The sequence below is a fragment of the Convolutriloba macropyga genome, chromosome 1 (assembly GCF_964194025.1).
Source record: "Convolutriloba macropyga chromosome 1, txConMacr16.3, whole genome shotgun sequence".
Lineage (NCBI taxonomy): Eukaryota > Metazoa > Xenacoelomorpha > Acoela > Convolutidae > Convolutriloba > Convolutriloba macropyga.
In genome coordinates this window covers 71391664-71409249 of record NC_134468.1, presented here as the reverse complement: position 1 = coordinate 71409249, position 17586 = coordinate 71391664, and the positions used below count along the sequence as shown (strand labels likewise).

General features: G+C 38.8%; 2 protein-coding genes across 13 annotated transcripts in view; one reads left to right on the top strand and one right to left on the bottom strand.

The window, feature by feature from the left end:
• The window catches only part of LOC142342119 (cilia- and flagella-associated protein 46-like), a 754419-nt gene that overhangs the window by 55698 nt on the left and 681135 nt on the right, over positions 1–17586 (top strand). The gene's annotated exons all lie outside the window — the stretch shown is intronic.
• LOC142349196 (uncharacterized) overlaps positions 12617–17586 on the bottom strand; it is a 35942-nt gene continuing 30972 nt past the window's right edge. The window contains exons 4-6 of the mRNA XM_075400646.1: positions 17402–17567; positions 13321–13491; positions 12617–12961 (exon numbers count right to left, since the gene is read on the bottom strand). Of these exons, the coding sequence (XP_075256761.1) occupies positions 12675–12961; positions 13321–13491; positions 17402–17567 (624 nt within the window). The 3' untranslated portion in view covers positions 12617–12674. The remainder of the gene's footprint in view (positions 12962–13320; positions 13492–17401; positions 17568–17586) is intronic.

Sequence of the window (17586 nt, the reverse complement as noted above, 5' to 3'; positions counted from 1 at the left end):
TAAATTAATTGCGACTCATGAGAGAAAAGATATTTCGAATAATAAAAAAATTAAAGAAGTTTATGCAAGTCTAAGTGAATACACGGATGCCAACAGGGTCAAACTCAATGGGGTCGTCATTGTCCATTTGAATAAAATCCCAGAATTGGTGGGTGAGTTGGGTACCTTGGGATGAAGTAATGAAGTGGTAAATGTAGGTGTAGTATTCCCAGGTTGTGTAGAAAAAACATTTTTTCGTGAGAAGGCCTGTATGGGAGTGTGCCCAGATCACGATGGTTCCATTTTGTAATATGACATATTCATTGAAAAAACATTCCCTGTATTGGATTCCTACTTTCACGCAAACGTTGATGTTGTGGTTCGTGTGTAATTTTGGGGCGATGTCTTCTGGGCCGACGTAATTTCGGATTTGGTCCCAAATGCTTGTCATGATTTTTAAGAAAATTCAGAATTGCTAGGTTTTGAGATTTGGAAATATCAGGGAAAGAAAAAGTAAATATGGTTTAAAAAAAAATTACAGGTCAAATTCGCCTTCTAAAAATTCTTCTTTGGTGTTTTGTAAGAAATTCAAAAAGGTAAGAAAATTTGGATGATCTGGTTCCAAAGTGATTTTTTTGTCTTGATTATTATCCAAGAAGTTAATCCAGAAGCATAAGGTGTTGCAGGGGAATATGAAGTATTCAGAAAAGACTGCAAGTTTTATATGAAAATCAGTAAGAAAGTAAGCATAAAGTGGAAATTGGGTTGGAATTGGAGAGATGTAAGGAATGGTGTCTTCTGATTGGTCAATTGTGGTGAAAGTTGGGGTTGGTGGATAAGACATGAGATAAGATTTTTAATGGAATAGAAATGCAAATATTTGAGGAAATTTACATGGAGTCATCTGAGAATGGAATGGGTGATGGGGGAGAAATTGGAATATAATTTAATTCAGTTGAATTGTGGTCTGATGTAGGGTCAGGGCTGTCGGGACTTTCAGAAATGGTTGGTTGCGATGGTTCTACTGCAACTGGTTCTCCTTCTGAGTTAAGATAGAAATTCACATTAATATAATTATTTCCCGATTGTATGCATTGTAGAATTGTTTGCCATACGGCTGATGTCTCATTCACTGTAAGGGGGATAAAAGAAATTGAATAAATATTGTTGACAATATTGTCCTGTTGCATGTTAATACTAATTATTGCTTCACGATCTGTAAAAAAGGCAATGCTGTATTCAGTAATATAAGCTGGCTGGCCGTTGAATGTAGTGTTAATGCGCGGCTCAACTTTAATTCTGAAGTGATATACTGGATTCATAATAAAATGTTTGAAATAATGCAAAAGGTAAAATTTTAGTTGTAGGAAATTGTTTAGGTTGTTTGAAATAATTTCCAAGTTTCTATCCGCGGAGAAATTGTAATAGGTTGAGAGAATGAACAGTTAGCAATGAATAGTGTTGCTGGTAGTTAGCAGGCAGAAAGTAGTTTGAATGATGGATGGTGTTGCGGGGGAATTGGGGGAAATTTGACATTTTGATTAATTGGGATTGTGGGGAATTATCCCTGGTTGGGTTGATTAGTGTTCCATTATAGGCTTTCATTGTGATTGATGGACAGTTCGCCTTCCGGGTTAATGGATTTCCTTCTTTTTCTCGTTTTGACAGATAATTGATAAGTTTCCTTTGGGAGTTGCATCTTATTACTCCGTTGTTTAGTGCGTCAGTATAAATTCTTTTTAAAAATAAATTCATCGCTGGATAAAAAGGTAGGGAGCAAATCCCCGCCTTTAACAATGGAGATTTAAGGGGAATTGCTCTGTAATTTTTCCTTGTTTATTTTTCTCAAAGAATAATTGCAAGTAATGAAAATTTCGGTTTAATACTCGAGTAATATCAAAATTTTGAATTAAGTTTTCGCAAATATAATGGTAGGTACTTTCCAGATGGAGGATAGGTCTCTCTGGTTTATTTAGGGCTATTATAAATGTTGTTAGTTAATAATTTTTTTTTTAATTTTTATTTTTAGGTTTTGTTTTCCTTGCTCACTGCTAACACAAAATTTCTAATTTGCGGCAGAGTAGAAGTGAATGTAATTGATAACTTTTAACAAGTGACTTAGTTCAGTGGTTAGTATCTCTGGCCGTTGAGCTGGGGTTCCGGGTTCGAATCCCGGCGGGTTCCTGGTGCTTCCATAATGTGGGAAAATCTGGGAAAGGGCAAAGGGGTGTAAGGGTAAGCTAGGGTAAGGGTAAGGGGGTAGAGAAGAGGGGAAGGGTAAAGAAAGTTTAACTTTTTTTTCCTTTTTTTAAAATTATAAGCTGTTTTTACGGACCACGCGGCCGTCCCACTTAGCGCAGTTGGTAGCGCGCTGCACTCTCATGCTGGAGTTGAGGGTTCGAGTCCCGGTCAGGTTTTTTTTTTTTAAACGTTTCCTGTATTGATTGTTCTGAGAGGGTACGCTCCGTAATGGGATATTGGTGGGTGTTCCGGTATATGTGTATAGATGGGCTGACTCGGTGCGGCAGGCCTGTTGACATGATCAATTTTGATAGTTGGTTCTTCGTTACGTTTTAGTCTCCTGATGTAGTCTCTTAGGAATGTGTAAGGAGTGCGAGGTTTATTTATGTTTTCTTCGTTTTGGTTTTCGAACTCAGTTTTAATTTCGAGTGGTAGTACTAGTGAGCATTTGTGCAGGGGATGTTCTGGATGTTCTTGTAGGTATTCATAGTCATTTAATGCGACAACTTGTACTGGTTTTGTTTTTATTCGCCGTCCTTCGTGTGTTATTCGGAAAGGGAAACGTCGGTGAAGTTTTGCCCATTTGTGTAAAAGATGCGAATAAGTTAGATGTAGTAATACGCTAATCAAGAAGGATAAAAATCCGAAAAGAAGAGACATTTTCCATGGTATGTACTGTTCGAATCGGTGTTCGAGTTCGGGCTTGAATGCTCTTATTCTTTCTAAAATTGGTTCGGCCATTTGTTCTATTGATTTGCTGTTTGTTCGTCGTGTTTCCATTTGTTTAAACTCTGGTTGAATTTGCTGAAGAATTTGAATTTGTGCCTCAGATCTTGATGAGAAGTTTGGTAGTTCATCCAATGGGGGCAGTAGTTTGAAGAGTGTACTTATTGGATCTGGTAATTGAAAATCTAACCGTATTGCCGGTACTGTGTCACAAGCAGTGAGGTCTGAGCGAAGATGAACATTTGGTCCTCTAAGCTGTTTTCCACATCCCAGTGTGATGATACACACTCTGCACCCAGGATGCTCAATTCTTGCCAATGGATTGCTGCCATTACCAGCGCTTTCGATGAGTGTATAATCGTCTTTGGACGATGTTATTAACCAACGACCGAAGCCGAGATTGCGTGCTTTTTCAGTCAACGGCAATTCTACTACATCCAGTTGACAGCGTTGCAATGCAAGTAGCTCGTCATCGTGGTAAAGTAAAGTAGCCATACAGGACTGATAAGTCTGTTCTGTTGGAATGGCTTTGGTGCATATTGCGTATTTTTGGGATCCGATACAATTTGCGAGCTCGTCTTCATCGATAAACGCTAGTTCTTCTCCGTCGTCTGAGACGGCCATGTATTTGGCTTCAAGTCGCCAAACTAAAGCTTTACCCGTATCCCCGTCCGGCATTGGGATCGGAATGGCATGCAATACGTTCAAAACTGTACTTTTTGAAGCCATTGGAATTGCAAGTGTAAGTATAAGACCTGCGTCAATTGCCTCGACTTGTGTGACTAATTTCGTTTCATAGTACGAGAGAATCTCTTGGATTGGTACGGCTAGAGATAATCGATCCTGTTGTCCATTTTGTTGCAAATGAACAATCGTAAGAATTTCATGCAACTGCCCCTTGGGACTAATGACATTGGTAATAGTTGATTCATGAGAGGCGTCAAGGCATTCAGTATGTTGATTCGAAACGTATAAAGGGCCGATCGGTATGTTTTGATGTTAGCAAGTATTGCTTGAAAAATATTGCTAAGTACAAGACTATGTTGATTGATTTGTTCTCTTACGTATAAGTATTGGATGCAGTTTCTTATGTGGTGTACGTTTTGTCGTAACGCCTTGAATTGTCCTTCAGCAAGTTCCCAGTTCCTGTTTTGTGTCTCTATTATTTCGTTCTGGGCTTCTTTGATGGCTGTCAGTTCACCTGATACAACATAGAATTTTTCATTGTTTTGGATTGTTATTTGTTCAACATGATCGGTTAGGTATTGAAGATAAGCCATTGCTTGTCTGATGTTTTTCTGGTTTCTAGCCACTCTTTTGTCGCATCCTCCAAACACTGATTTGATGAAGCATAGTAATTTGTCGCCTGTTCCTATTCCAATTCCAAGCACTGCGGCTGCTGCTGCTGCGGCAGCCGCACCGCGGGGTTGTCTTTGCAGTGTTGTAGAAGTTTGACTGTTTGCTCTTAGTAAGGTGTTCATTTCCAATTTGAGGTTTACAATGTCGTGTTGGGCCTGTTGGTTTTCTATCATTGTTTGTTGCGCTATCCAGTGGAGGCCTGCTGTCGAGTCAGTCATATTTGTGAAATTCAATGGGCATCCATAATTTTCTGAAGTCCACATTTTGTCTATCTCTTTTGTCAGGTTGATCAGTTTGTCTTCCACTGTTTTGTTATATATTGGGTAGGGGACCAAGATTTCAGTTTTGACAAATTTTTCTGTCAATAGAATTTTCTGGTGAAGGTTGAATAATACTCCATCTTTTGTTGCCACCGATGGTTGGTTCGTTTTCATCAAGGGTAAAAGTTGTAGTAAAAATAGTACGATATTGAGCATTTTGCTAACTAGGCTTGTTTGTGAAATTGAATCAGAGTCTTTGTGCGACCGATTTTGAGGTACAAAATTTTGGAAAATGATTTGAGCTGTGTCTTTTTTCCTTTTAAATTAGGATTTTTTTGGAGTGTTTTCATTGGTTGGTGACGTATCTAATGTGTATGTATAATAGAGAATTGGTGCTCAGTTCCTATTGGCTGTCATCTTCGAAGCCAAAAGTTTGGTGAAGGTTTCCGTTGATCTCCCGGCGGTGAAGTGTTAGCGGAACAATTCTTCGTCTGTTTTGAAGCGTTGGGCCAAGGTCCGCTAGTTCTCTCTTGGATACTCTTTAAGGAAGTGGTGAAGATGTTCTTGGGTTGTCGTGTTGAGCAATAGCACTATTGCTTTCGTTATTTTCAATTTGTGAAATGGTGCCTCCTATAAGGGAGTGCTCATTGTTCTCGTCGGATCTCGGTTGTTGGACATCATCGCTTGAGGTTGTATTGTTGTAAATATCGTTGATCGAGTTGGTCCGTTAAAAGGTTTCGCCTGTAGTGTCTAATATTGGGGGCGTGTAGACGGGGCTATTAACGTCATCAAATAGATCGCCAAGATTTTCAGATGAATCGAACGTGAAGTCATTGAGACTCTGGTTTCGCGACTGTGAGCTTGTTGCTTGTGAGTCTGCAATGCTCTCATCGTGATCAGTTTCTGTTGTATCAATTGTCAGGTTTGGGTCTGGGATGTGGTCAAGTGGGAAGTAAGTTATTACTTTGACCTGTTCTTCCTTTGCTTTTTCTGATGGTTGCAAGAGGTTATATAGCGAGTTTTCTCGGGCCAATGCCAGATGATCATTTCTGCGAAGGTTGTATCGTCGATTTGAGCCAAAACGACTGTCGGACGGTAAGAAGTTTGAGTTGTTTGAGAAGACGTAGTCTCCTGTATCAATTGATTCTGGTGTTTCTTGCGTGTTTGCGCTTAGAACTGAGCCTTCCACGAAGAATGCATCTTGGTCAAACGTCGGTTCGTGTGTCATATCATGAAATTGTATTGGCGGGTCTTCAGAAAAAAAATTAGCTGTTTGGATGTTTGAGTTGAAAGAAACTGACTGGACATCTGGTGTTGTTATGGGTAGCTGCATGTTGTCTTCGTTAATGTGGTGCCTGACTTGGTTGTCGAACAGCTGTGGTTCTCTCTCTTCTTCTGGTATGTTTGGATCTGCTTCAATGTTTTCGGGGTCTACATGTTCGAGGTCTTCTACTTGATATTGAGGTTTCACAGGTCGAAGTCTCATTCGATGGATACATTGCGTGTAATTTGTGTTGGTTTTGCGTACAATGTAGTTTGCATTCGTGAGCAATTTTTCTACTCTGTATAATGGTATCAACCTGCTTTGCTGTTTATTCATCACTGCTACTTGTGTTGTGCTTTTTGGGTCAAGGATCAGGCAGTATGATTTGGGTTTTAGTGGTGTGGCGTTGGCTTTTCTGTCATAGTACTTTTTATATTTCAGATAAGACGAGAAAAGGTTGTCTTTTACGCTGGAGAAAAGCTCCGTAGTTTTGTCTTGTAGCTCTTTAATGCAGTCGTATTTTGGGTGAGACTCCCATAATTTTGTATTCTGAAATCTGAGGTCCAAAGGATTTATCGGTGTTCTGCCGTGAAAGACGTCAGATGGCGTGCACCCAAGAGCTGGTGCAAATGTTGTGTTGTGTATGAATACTGCAATGTCAACGTATCTATGCCAGTCCGAGGAAGTTTGGTTTTCGTTAATTCTCAAGATTTGTTTGAGCGGTGCGTGGTTTCTTTCAAGTAAGCCAATGGTTTGCGCATGTTTCAGTGTGCAATGTTTGAGCTCTACCTCCAATAGGTTTGCTAGTTCGCTCATTAATTCGGATGTAAACGCAGTTCCAAGGTCACATATGATTCTTGAGGGAATGTAGGAGTGTCTCAGAAAAATTGAGACAAGGGCTCGTGCTACGATGTCTGCGTCGCCTTTCATAAGAGGTGTGGCGAAAAGGTACTTCGAGAACACGTCAATACCTGAGAGAATGTACGTGTAGGGAGAAGGGTGCATCTTTCCCACCAGATCTATTAGTAAAAGGTCTGCTGGGAAGTTTTGCAGAGACGAAAGTGGTTGTAATGGAGGTTTCAATTCAGATGTTGGTGCTGGTTTTGTTTGCAAGCATGTGAGACAGTTTCTGATATATTCTGTTAGGCGTTCAGTGAAGTTCGGGAAGTAAAACCGTTTTCTAAATTCTGCTATTGTCAGTGAGACTCCTTTGTGCCCACTCCAAACACTGTTATGAATTCTGTAGAGTACTTCCTTCTGTAAGTGCGACGGGACGCAATATTGTTTAATAAATTGGTTTCCAGTGTGGTTATAGAACTTGCGATGAAGGACGCCTTCTGTTATCCATAGTCTTGGGAACTGCTAGAGATACTTTTTTAGTTCACTGGATAGATATTGTCCTGTATTCGGTGAACCTCTCTCAAACCAGAGCAGTACCCGTTTGATATCTTTGTCTTGTTGTTGTTCGGCACGCAGGTCTAAAGGTCCGTGCCCATGAGTGATGAATTCATCCAATGGGTTTTGTTCATGCATGGCGTTTATTTGTTGCGTTGCAGGTGAAAGAATTTGCAGTTGAACGTCAGCTCGAACATTCATAGGATCTTCTCCGCTGGTTTGTTTTCTCTCAAGTAAGTATGTTTTCATAATTTTGGGGGTGTCGTCATTTTCTGAGCTGCTCAGATAACTGATTGAATTGTCAGGTGTATCTGCTGCTGTGTTGATTTCGATTTCGTGCATCGGTATGCGTGAGTTGATGCGTAGCTCGAGCTTCTCTTTCGGGTTTATGTGTATTCTCGACAGATAGTCCGCTGCTAAATTGGCTTTTCCGGGTATGTGTCCCAGTATGATGTCGAAGCTGAGTACATGATCGAGAGCATTCCAAAGTGTTGGCGGTATGATTTTTGTTTGAAAGAACCTGGTTACTGATCTGTTGTCTGTCAAAATGAAAATTGGTTTTTTACATCCCCATATAATATTTGCAAAGGTATCTAGGGCAAAGTGAACTGCGAGAAATTCTTTCGCATATATCGAAAGTTTGAGTTGGTTTGGGTGGAAAATTCTAGATCCAAAACTGACGGGTGCATAAATTTTCAGTTCCTGATTATCATCATTTGTTGTGTAGTCTTCTATCATTAGTACGTATCCGGCTGCGTAAAAGGATGCATCAGCCATTATTACATATTGCTGGTCAACTTTGGGTAATCTGAGTGAAAGGTCACAGGCTGTTCTTAGATCATTTGTGAGCTTTTCCAGCATAACTTGGTGTTCTTCTTCTATCACGAAATTGGTGTCTTTCTTAAGTAGACGATAGAACGGTAAAAGTTTTTCAGCAAGTTCAGGGATAAAGGCTTTGTAAAATTGAAAAAATCCGATCATTCGTTTGACTTGTTTTGGGTTTCGCGGCATTCTGAATGTTTTCAGAAAGGTTGTAATCTTCTGTGTAATTGGTGTGAGACCCTCAGAGGTTATCGTATTACCAAGGAATTGTATTTCTCTGAGTCCAAATGCGCATTTGTCTGTTGCGAGTTTCATTCCTGATTCTCGGATGCATGTAAAGACTGCTCGAAGTTTTTCCAACATGTCGTTTGTGTCATGTGCTCCGATGCCAATGTCGTCGACGTACTGAAAGCATTTATCCGCTTTTATCACGGGGTCCAGGTTTTGACGCATGAATGAGCTAAAGGCGCTGACACTTCTGCTTAGTCCTTGGGCTAGTCTTTGAAAAGCATATGTTCTCGATGCGAAGTTGAAGGCCAGTAACTGTACTGATTGTTCATCTGCCATTGGTACAGAGAAGTAGCCGTGGCTGCCATCCATCTTGCAAAAGAGTTTCTTGCCGGCTAAGTGGGTGCCCGCATCTGCTAGTGTAGCTATCGGGAAGTTGTTATTGTTGTAGTCGTTTCTAATGAGATGGTTTATTTTTCTTAGATCTAATAATATTCTGAGCTTCCCGTTTGGCTTCCGTTTTGCAAATATTGGAGATGAGTAGCGGCTGAAGGGGAGCGTTGTTATGACTCCGTAGTACTGGAGAAGGGCTAGTTCAACAAGCAAATCGTCTTTGAGATGGATTGAAATTCTTTGAGTTTTTGAGTATACAGGTCTGTTTGTGTCTGGTGTCAATTTGACTGAGAATTTGTGAGTGTAGCCAATGTCAAGGCGGTGCTTTGTGAATATGTCATTGAATTCGACTAGAAGTTGTTCTGTTCTTTCTTTATCTTTGTCAGAGAGTACGCTGTCGCTCCATTTGAATGCGTTAAGAAAAGTTTTCCTGTCTTCGTTTTTCGAGAGTGGTTGAATTGCTTCAAGATTTTTAAATTTAACAAGTTCGTCATATATGCGTTTTTCAACTTCACTCATCTTCGATGTGTCGGAATTGGTTTCTGGGGTCGGAAACCAGAATCCGTTTTCGTGTTTTATTGTTATATGATTTATTTCACCTTTTGCTGTTCTCTCTATAGATTTTTATATTTGCTTTATTGTTTTCTTTGAGTCGCTTGATGGGAGAAGCTTTGGCTCAAGTGGTATCAGGTAGCGTGCTTGCTCTGGTGTGATGATTTCGAATGTTGCTACTGGAGAGTCTTGTCTAATGTGCAGTGGAACTTCTGTTGTATTGATTGCAAGTAGGGTGGTAGTTTTGTTTTTTGTAAGTTTGTCAAGCGTGCTTGTTAGACCAAGGCCCAGTTTTTCAAATTTGACAGTAGGCTCTACGAGTCCAATTTGTTCTTGTGCATCAGTTTCCTCCGATGGGATTAGTTCCAGAAATTTTTGTTCCCCAGGTGATAGCGTATAGGTTGTTTTGGTTTTGAGCATGATTTTTTTTCGGCTGTTGAGACGTTTTTGTTTGTTGTTGCTTTTTATGTGCATTAGATTTAGCTGAAAAGTAAATTCTGGTGTTTGGAGTAGTCTGTTGTGGGCATCAATAATAATCTCATTTTTATCAAAGAAGGGAAGGCCAAGAAGGATAGCGGAAAGTGTTTCAAACACCATGAACTGTTCCTCAAATTGTAAATGGCCAATTTTGAATGTCAGTTGGACTGTAAATAAAATGGGTGATTGGTGTAGGAAAGCTGTAGAAACGTTTATTTCAGGAGGATTTGTTTTTTCTGGTTTTTGGTAGAGTTTCTGCTTATTTTATCAAAATGTTTCTTTGACATGGCGCTGCTGAATGCTCCAGTGTCTGCTACTGCTTTCATTATTAATGTTTCGAACTGCAGAGGTATTATGAATACATTTTCGCTATAGTTTGTCATGCTATCTGGTATATGTTGTAGAAAAACATGCAGGTTATTTAGTTTTTTGATTGCTGATTGAATGGCATGTTTCCATCGCGGTATGCTGGTTGGCGTTCTGGACAATCTCGGGCAGTGTGCTCATTGCTAGCACATGTTCTGCAAAATGTTCTCATTGGTGTAGGAGATCTTTCGGTACGTCCATTACTTCGGTCGTTTCGTTGGAAGTTTGACCTTCCTCTCGGATAATTTCCTCGGGCTCTCTGAAAGCCTCCACGGTTACGTCCTCTGCTGTTGTAGTTGTTACTGTATCCTCGGCCATTTTGGTTTCCATTATACTGGTATGTTTGTCTGTTGTGGTTGTAGCCTCTGTAGTTATTTCCTCTTCTGTAGCTAGGGTACTGAGTACTCTCCACGCGCTGATGCGGTGGCTGTGCTACTTGCATTGATGCTATGCCGGCGGCCATTATGCTTTCTATGGCTTGGGCCACAGCAGGGTTTCCTGATGCGTTTAGTGCATTGAATGCCGTGGTGTATTGTGGTTCGGGGTTTATCTGATCAATTCTGACTCGTCGTTTGATGATAGCGCATAGTTCGTTTACAGTGATGTTGTCATTCTCTTTCAGCAACACTTTCTTGTACTTGAAGGGCATGCCTTGAATGAATTGTTCTCTTATTCGTCTTGTTCTTTCGTCAGTGCGGTCTATGTGAGCTGCAGGATCGTCCACAATTGCGAGGTTGGCGAGGCGTTGCAGATCTGTGAGGAAGTCATCTGGTTGTTCTTTCTCTGGATCAAACTTTCTCGATTGCAGATCGAGTTCAAAGTTTCTTCTTTGGTCTGCTCCTGCATATCGGTTGCGTAGTTGTTCGAGCGAATCGTCTAGATCGTTTCTTGTGTTTTCGGCGAGTCGAAGGTAATAGTTGAGTGCATTACCGGCTAAGTGTAGGTGGAGATATCTTGCACGTTGGTGGTTCACTTCAGGAATTCTAGATACAGCAATGCTTGCTCTCAGTAGTCCTTCAAATTCAGGCCAGTTTTCGTTTGGTAGTCCTGAGAATCTTTTCAGATGTACGTGAGGCGGACTTGGATCTGCCATTTTCTTTTAGTCAGTTTGTTTTTGAAGTGTTTTTGTGGAAAGAGCATTTGTGCGCTTCTCCAATTTAGCTGTGTCACAGAGTTTGCAGTTTAGGCTATTTGGTTGGTCTTTTTTGTTCTTCGCTGCAAGTTTTTGACTTACTTTTCTGTCGATTGTTTTGTCGTTGAAGAATACGAACGGGTTTCTAGGATGATAGCCTTCCAGTAGTGTCATAGAAGTACTGTTGTGGCTTGCGTTGTATTTTCTCTTTGCTAGCAAAACAAAGAGGTTGATGCTCAAATAATTTTGAATGGGTAAAGTTGGTTTGTGCTTGTGGTTTGGTTAATTTCTCGAATTCGGTAGTTTTGAAAGAAATTGTAAAGTTCTGAGTCTTTTGTAATACGGATCCGTTTGATATCGGTTTGATTGTCTTCTTGTGCGATAAAATAAAGGCTAATTCCGGTGTTTGTTTTTCTAATGATTCGAAGATTGTAAGTTTTTCCGTTAATGGCTAATTCCATCAGTTGCAAATTTTTCTTTCTTTTTAACAGAAGTAAGCGTTCAACATCTCTGTCGCCATATGATAACTCTCTTCTGTTTTATTGCTTCTACCTTTTCTATCTTTTTAGAGGCGGCTGTGTAGGTGCTAGTGCCAAGTGCTATATTGTATGGAGACGAGTTATCGTTGCAATATCCTTTCTAATAAAGGCTTTTAATTGCAAGTTTTTGCTAAGTGCTATTCGGAGCGCGGGTTCGGTAAAAACGCTCTTTTTCTGCTACAAGTTTTCAATTCAAGTAATTTAGTAAGCAACTGAACTGTACTGAGCAGAATCGTCTGTCTGAATTTCAAGATGATAAATGCGTGCTGTATGAATTTACAAAAATCTTTTTCAACCAATCAAAATTTAGCATCGTCATAACTTCGTTCCAGAGCAATTAAAAACCTGCGCGTATTAGTGGTTAAGCAAATCCTCGGCAAAAAGTGGCAACTAACATAATTACTTCTAATGATGTTTTAGAAAACTTAAATAGCAGCGAGAGGAAGCTGAAAACACTTAGACCAGGATTTTCAACATCATATTCAGCTAAAAAAAAACATTCCAACTCTCCATTTTTTTTAAATACAGACAAATTTAACAACCCAAAATGTTGCTATATCAATATCATTTCATCCACAAAATAAGGCACTATTCTATCTTCACTGCTTATAAAATATACCAATTCAAACACATTTTTATCTAAAATGAACAACTTATTAATTCTTAAAAACAATGACTAATCATGATGACAAATTTATCAACTTACTTAGCACAAATTGATCGCATTTTGAGCATTCCCCATTTATAACAACAGCCCACCCCGTTTAACTATATCCAACAGGTTCGTTGAGAACGTATACAGAAGGCGATCGAGTATCATGGCCATGAATTTTCTCTTCAGATGTTCATTATTTATATGGGGCGTGGGGGGGGGGGGGGGTGGTTGATTGATCAAAAATCAACGGCTTTGATGGGCGAAAACAGTATTTTATCCTTCAACATTAAATTGTAAACGAAGTAGACGCCGATCCCTCGTCCTTCACTTTAGTTCGATTCTGTTCAGTAGATCGACTGTCGTCTTTATTGCCATTAACATCAACTGAGTCACTTGTACTCGTTGAGTTCACACTTCCTCTCAACCTCTGTTCGCAATCATAGAAAAATTTGTGTTGCACTTTGGTGAACTGGTGCGCAATGGCACTAATTTCTCCCTGTAACACTGGAAGTTTGGTTCGACACTGTTTCTCAAAAAGTTCAACATCAGCACTGAACACTTTGTTTGCTTCGTCTAAACAAAACAATGATGACATCGCTTCCAGCACAAAAACTCTGTGGCAATTCTGTTTAGTAAATATTATTGCTCAAGTTGTCTGTTTCTCCTTTATATGAAATATTCAAATTTTAGATGTTTTAATAGCTGGCGGGGTGCGTCTAAGCATATGGCCCAATATATTGAATATCTTGTTCCTTCTTGTTCCCCGAGTCTTCATTTTTCCAGTTAAAGTTTAAGTTGAACGAGATTTTCCTGCCAAGACCAACAACCATCATGTTTATATTTCATTGTTCACTCAAACATCTAGCCCGGTCAAATGACAAATTTAAAAACGCAGTTTCTCGAACATGAGAAAAATCCAACAGTTTACAAACCTAATGAAGTGTTGGCACTCTGGATAGCATTCGCAGTGGACGAAGACCTGAGTCTGCCCTTACAGAAATCAACATCCAATCGTTTCTTCTCTAGATCTTTCTTTAACTCTCTCAAGTTGGTTAACTGCAAAGCCACTGTGTTCAAACTGATTATGATCTCATATTTGACAGCTAAAAAAATCACATTGTCCTCGTTTCCTGTTAGCATAGTGACGATATGTAATAATTTATCAGAATTTTAAAATCGCCACTTCCAAACATGTAGTTTCAAATGTTTCAAGAGTTGTTAAGCATATCTAGATTTGAGTACCAATGAACCACAAAGACTGTAAAGAGTACCAGTAAAAACATACCCGGCCGGAAAATACAATGCAAGGAAATAGCCGGCCATACCCCGATTAGGATAGAAAATAGAAATTGATTGATGTACAAAATCATTTTTAAAGTAAGATTTGATTTCATTTTGTAGTTACACATACTCCTGCTTCTTAATCGGAGGATGCCGGGGCTAGCATCAATACCAATAAGCATTAGAGATGGTAACTCAGACTTATAAGAAAATAGTTTAAGTAGCGGGCATCTAAAATTTGGATTTATAGGTTTATCCCGTTTCTAATTTTGACTTCCTGTTTTTGACTCCGTTCATTTTAGACTACTCTGTTGAGCAACTGTTACTTCAAAAGTACTTTCAACAGAATCAGCGGCAAATGAATCTAGTGAGTACAAAAAGATCTCATGCAACATGTCGAAAAAGCTGCAAAACGAGGCAAGGCGAAACAAATTTTGATTCCGCGGAGTAACAAAAGCACAAGACAGGTCTTAATAAAATTCAAAAAAATTTATTGCCTGAAAAAACTAACACCTATTTTTGAAAATAAAATAAAATTTCAAAAATTGTATCTAGTTGCTCAATTGTTCTGTCAAATCCAATAAAGTTTTGTATAAGCAAGCAGCCAGAAAAACTTTTCAATTTGTAGTCGACAATGTGGTTGTAAAAAAAAGTCCCTATTCAGTTACCTATAAATTCACATGCAGTACAAGCGGCCAAAAATTGAAAAAATAAATAACTTCAAAAACGCAAAGTCTAAAAACATTCAAATTAGCGCTACATGCCCTTTATTTACCAAAAAACGCTATCAAATCTACCTGAATATGTTACTAGAGTCTACAACAACCTCTAAAACACCACAAAAACATTATAAACAAGAAAAAAACAGCCTCAACACGACCAAAATTTCAATCGCCTAAGCAAGATTTTGTCACTCCTACATTTCTTGCACAATCTCTTAGACACAACAAAAACTTTAAAAACAAGAAAAAACGGCTAAGAAGCGGCAAGCAAACAAAATTTCAATCGCCAAGCAAACAAAATTTCAATAGCAAAATTTTATACTCCTACATTTCTCGCTGTTTCAAACGGAGGAATGAAAACCGAAAACGATTCGAAGAGTCGTCTGTGCAAAAACTTTTCACAAAAATATTAACTAGTGGAAAAAAGCAGTTGGAAGCCAATTAATGAAATATTTAGCCCCAGAAAAGAACAGATTTAAAAACGAAAGAAAAATTCAATTATATCACTGTATAACAGAAGTGCGTTTGGAAAAGAAGACCCTTGAGACCACTAAAAAGCTCAAGAAACAACAGCAAAGCCTTAAGAGGCTCACAAAGCTGTCTAATTCTGAAAAACTGCAAGAAATGCACAGAAAATAGTTCCAAGTTACAATATTTTTGTCAAACTTCGCAAAAACATTGTTTTGCCAGCAACACTGAAATCAATTGCTAACTGAAAAACAAAATGCGTGTTTCCAATTCCCAAGCTATTCAATAAACCGAAGCCAAAAAATTGCAAAACGGCCTAAAACCTTTTCCTGTTCAAAACTCAATCCAATAAAAATCTTAATCTTAATAAAAATTTAAAAATAGCCAGAAGAATTCCAGAAAGTACTCAAAGTGGATAAAACACAGACCTCATGCACATCCTACAACCTTCATTATACTAAATAATTTGAAACAATAACAAAATTGCATGAAAAAATAAAACGACAAACTGATATGACATCCGATAAAATTTACTGAGGTTCTAACGCTAAAAAAACTGTTGGAAGAAGACCCTGTAAAAAAGGAATACAGGTAGTTCGTAACAAAATTTTAACAAATAACAGAAAATGTAACTAGCTCAGCAGAAAATCAGAAAATAATGCATAAAACTGACAAAATTCTTTACAAAACGGTAAAATCCATATTGCGAAACCTTTTCGGAGAAAAATTTTAATTACATCTTCTGCTAGATAAGTCATCAACCCAATACTTTACAGAGAAGTTTTAAAAAAGTTAAAACACGCTAGGAAGAAATCCAGACAGAAATTAGAGAAATGCAATAAACCGAATAATGTCGGAAGAATCGCTCTTGAACGACAGGCGAGGCAATTTATTTCAGGGGCTGTAGCCTAGATAAATTTTTCTTTAAGGTGCAAAATTAGTTTACCACTTTGGGATGGGAACCATTGACATCCCACTTACTGACCAGAAGCGATGTCCACTCGGCTATCAGGCCCTTCTTCTGGCTTTGCTGCAATCGATTTTATTTTAGCAACAAGCGTTACTTCGGAGTGAGAGCAATGAGAGCAATAGCGACAACAGAAAATCAGAAAAAATGCATAAAACTGACAAAATTCTTTACAAAACGGTAAAATCCATATTGCGAAACCTTTTCGGAGAAAAATTTTAATTACATCTTCTGCTAGATAAGTCATCAGCCCAATACTTTAAAGAGAAGTTTTAAAAAAGTTAAAACACGCTAGGAAGAAATCCAGACAGAAATTAGAAAATTGCAATAAACCGACTAATGTCGGAAGAATCGCTCTTGAACGACAGGCGAGGCAATTTATTTCAGGGGCTGTAGCCTAGATAAATTTTTCTTTAAGGTGCAAAATTAGTTTACCACTTTGGGATGGGAACCATTGACATCCCACTCACTGACCAGAAGCGATGTCCACTCGGCTATCAGGCCCTTCTTCTGGCTTTGCTGCAATCAATTTTATTTTAGCAACAAGCTTTACTTCGGAGTGAGAGCAATGAGAGCAATAGCGATCACTCAAAAATGAAGAACGAAAGCGCGAATAAGTCACTTGAGAAGTCAAGGAATGTTCTAGAAGAAAAACGCAAAATTTGCATAAAAAAGACCAACACGTTTACAATAATTGCTATGAACAATAATTGCGTTCAAGAGCAATTAAAAACAGAACTTGCAAAAGTTTCTCAAATTTACTCGATTTTCTTTTAAAAAAACCAACTCGAAAAAAACAATCGAATTGAGATAAAAACGGTTAAAAACATTTAATTCAACCAGAACACTCCCCAAATGCTATCGAAAATTGAAGCAAAAAATTATTGCTGAAAAGGCTTCAAACAAGGCAGAATGGTAAAGAAAATAGCTGAAATTTGGCACTCAGTTTAATATTCGCTTTAGGTGGTCAAAAACTTCCAAACGCACGACCGCCACTTCAAATATTTGAAAAAACACTTGCCACTGAAAACGATGAAGTCAACCAAAAACTGCTTTGAAAAAGACGCACGTGATCAAAAAAATTCGCTCGCTTACTGAAAATTTTTTTCACACCTTTTCTGGCTCGCTCGCTCGCTCTCTCTCTCTCTCTCAAATAAGCAACATGAACAGAAAACCACTCTCTTCTCTCGGCTCTTCGGCAATTTGACCTACACACTGTTTTCAAACATTTCACTTCCGGCTTCAAATACTCTTACAAAATTAAAGATGAAAAAAAAGACGCTGAAACAACTCTCCTATTCGAGTCGTAAAACGACTTCTCCAGTGCCCCTCTCCGAATCGTACTAAAAAGACAGCACCCCAATACACTTCATTCAAATTCTCTGAATTGTAACAAAAAGAGCGCAATAATAGCCTGCTGAGAAGATAATGGCGACTGTTAACAACAAATAAAACCACAAGCCGACTCTCAAAAAATTGTTATCATGCCAGCCATAACAAAACTACACCCAACGTCCTCGTCTTCTTTTACGGAACAAAACTACGATTTATTGCGTTTAAGTTATCCTAGCATACCATGGGTAAAACGCTCGTGAGCTTTCCCAACAGCATGTTGTTGGCTCGCAAACTTCTGAAGCTCAGGGCCACAATTGCTTCCACTGGGTGCAACTAAACTCACTCCTTGATCCAACAGATGAGCCAGCGTCCCTTGGCTGGATTTAGGAACCTTGCCATCATCGTCCTAAAAACACAATTCAACT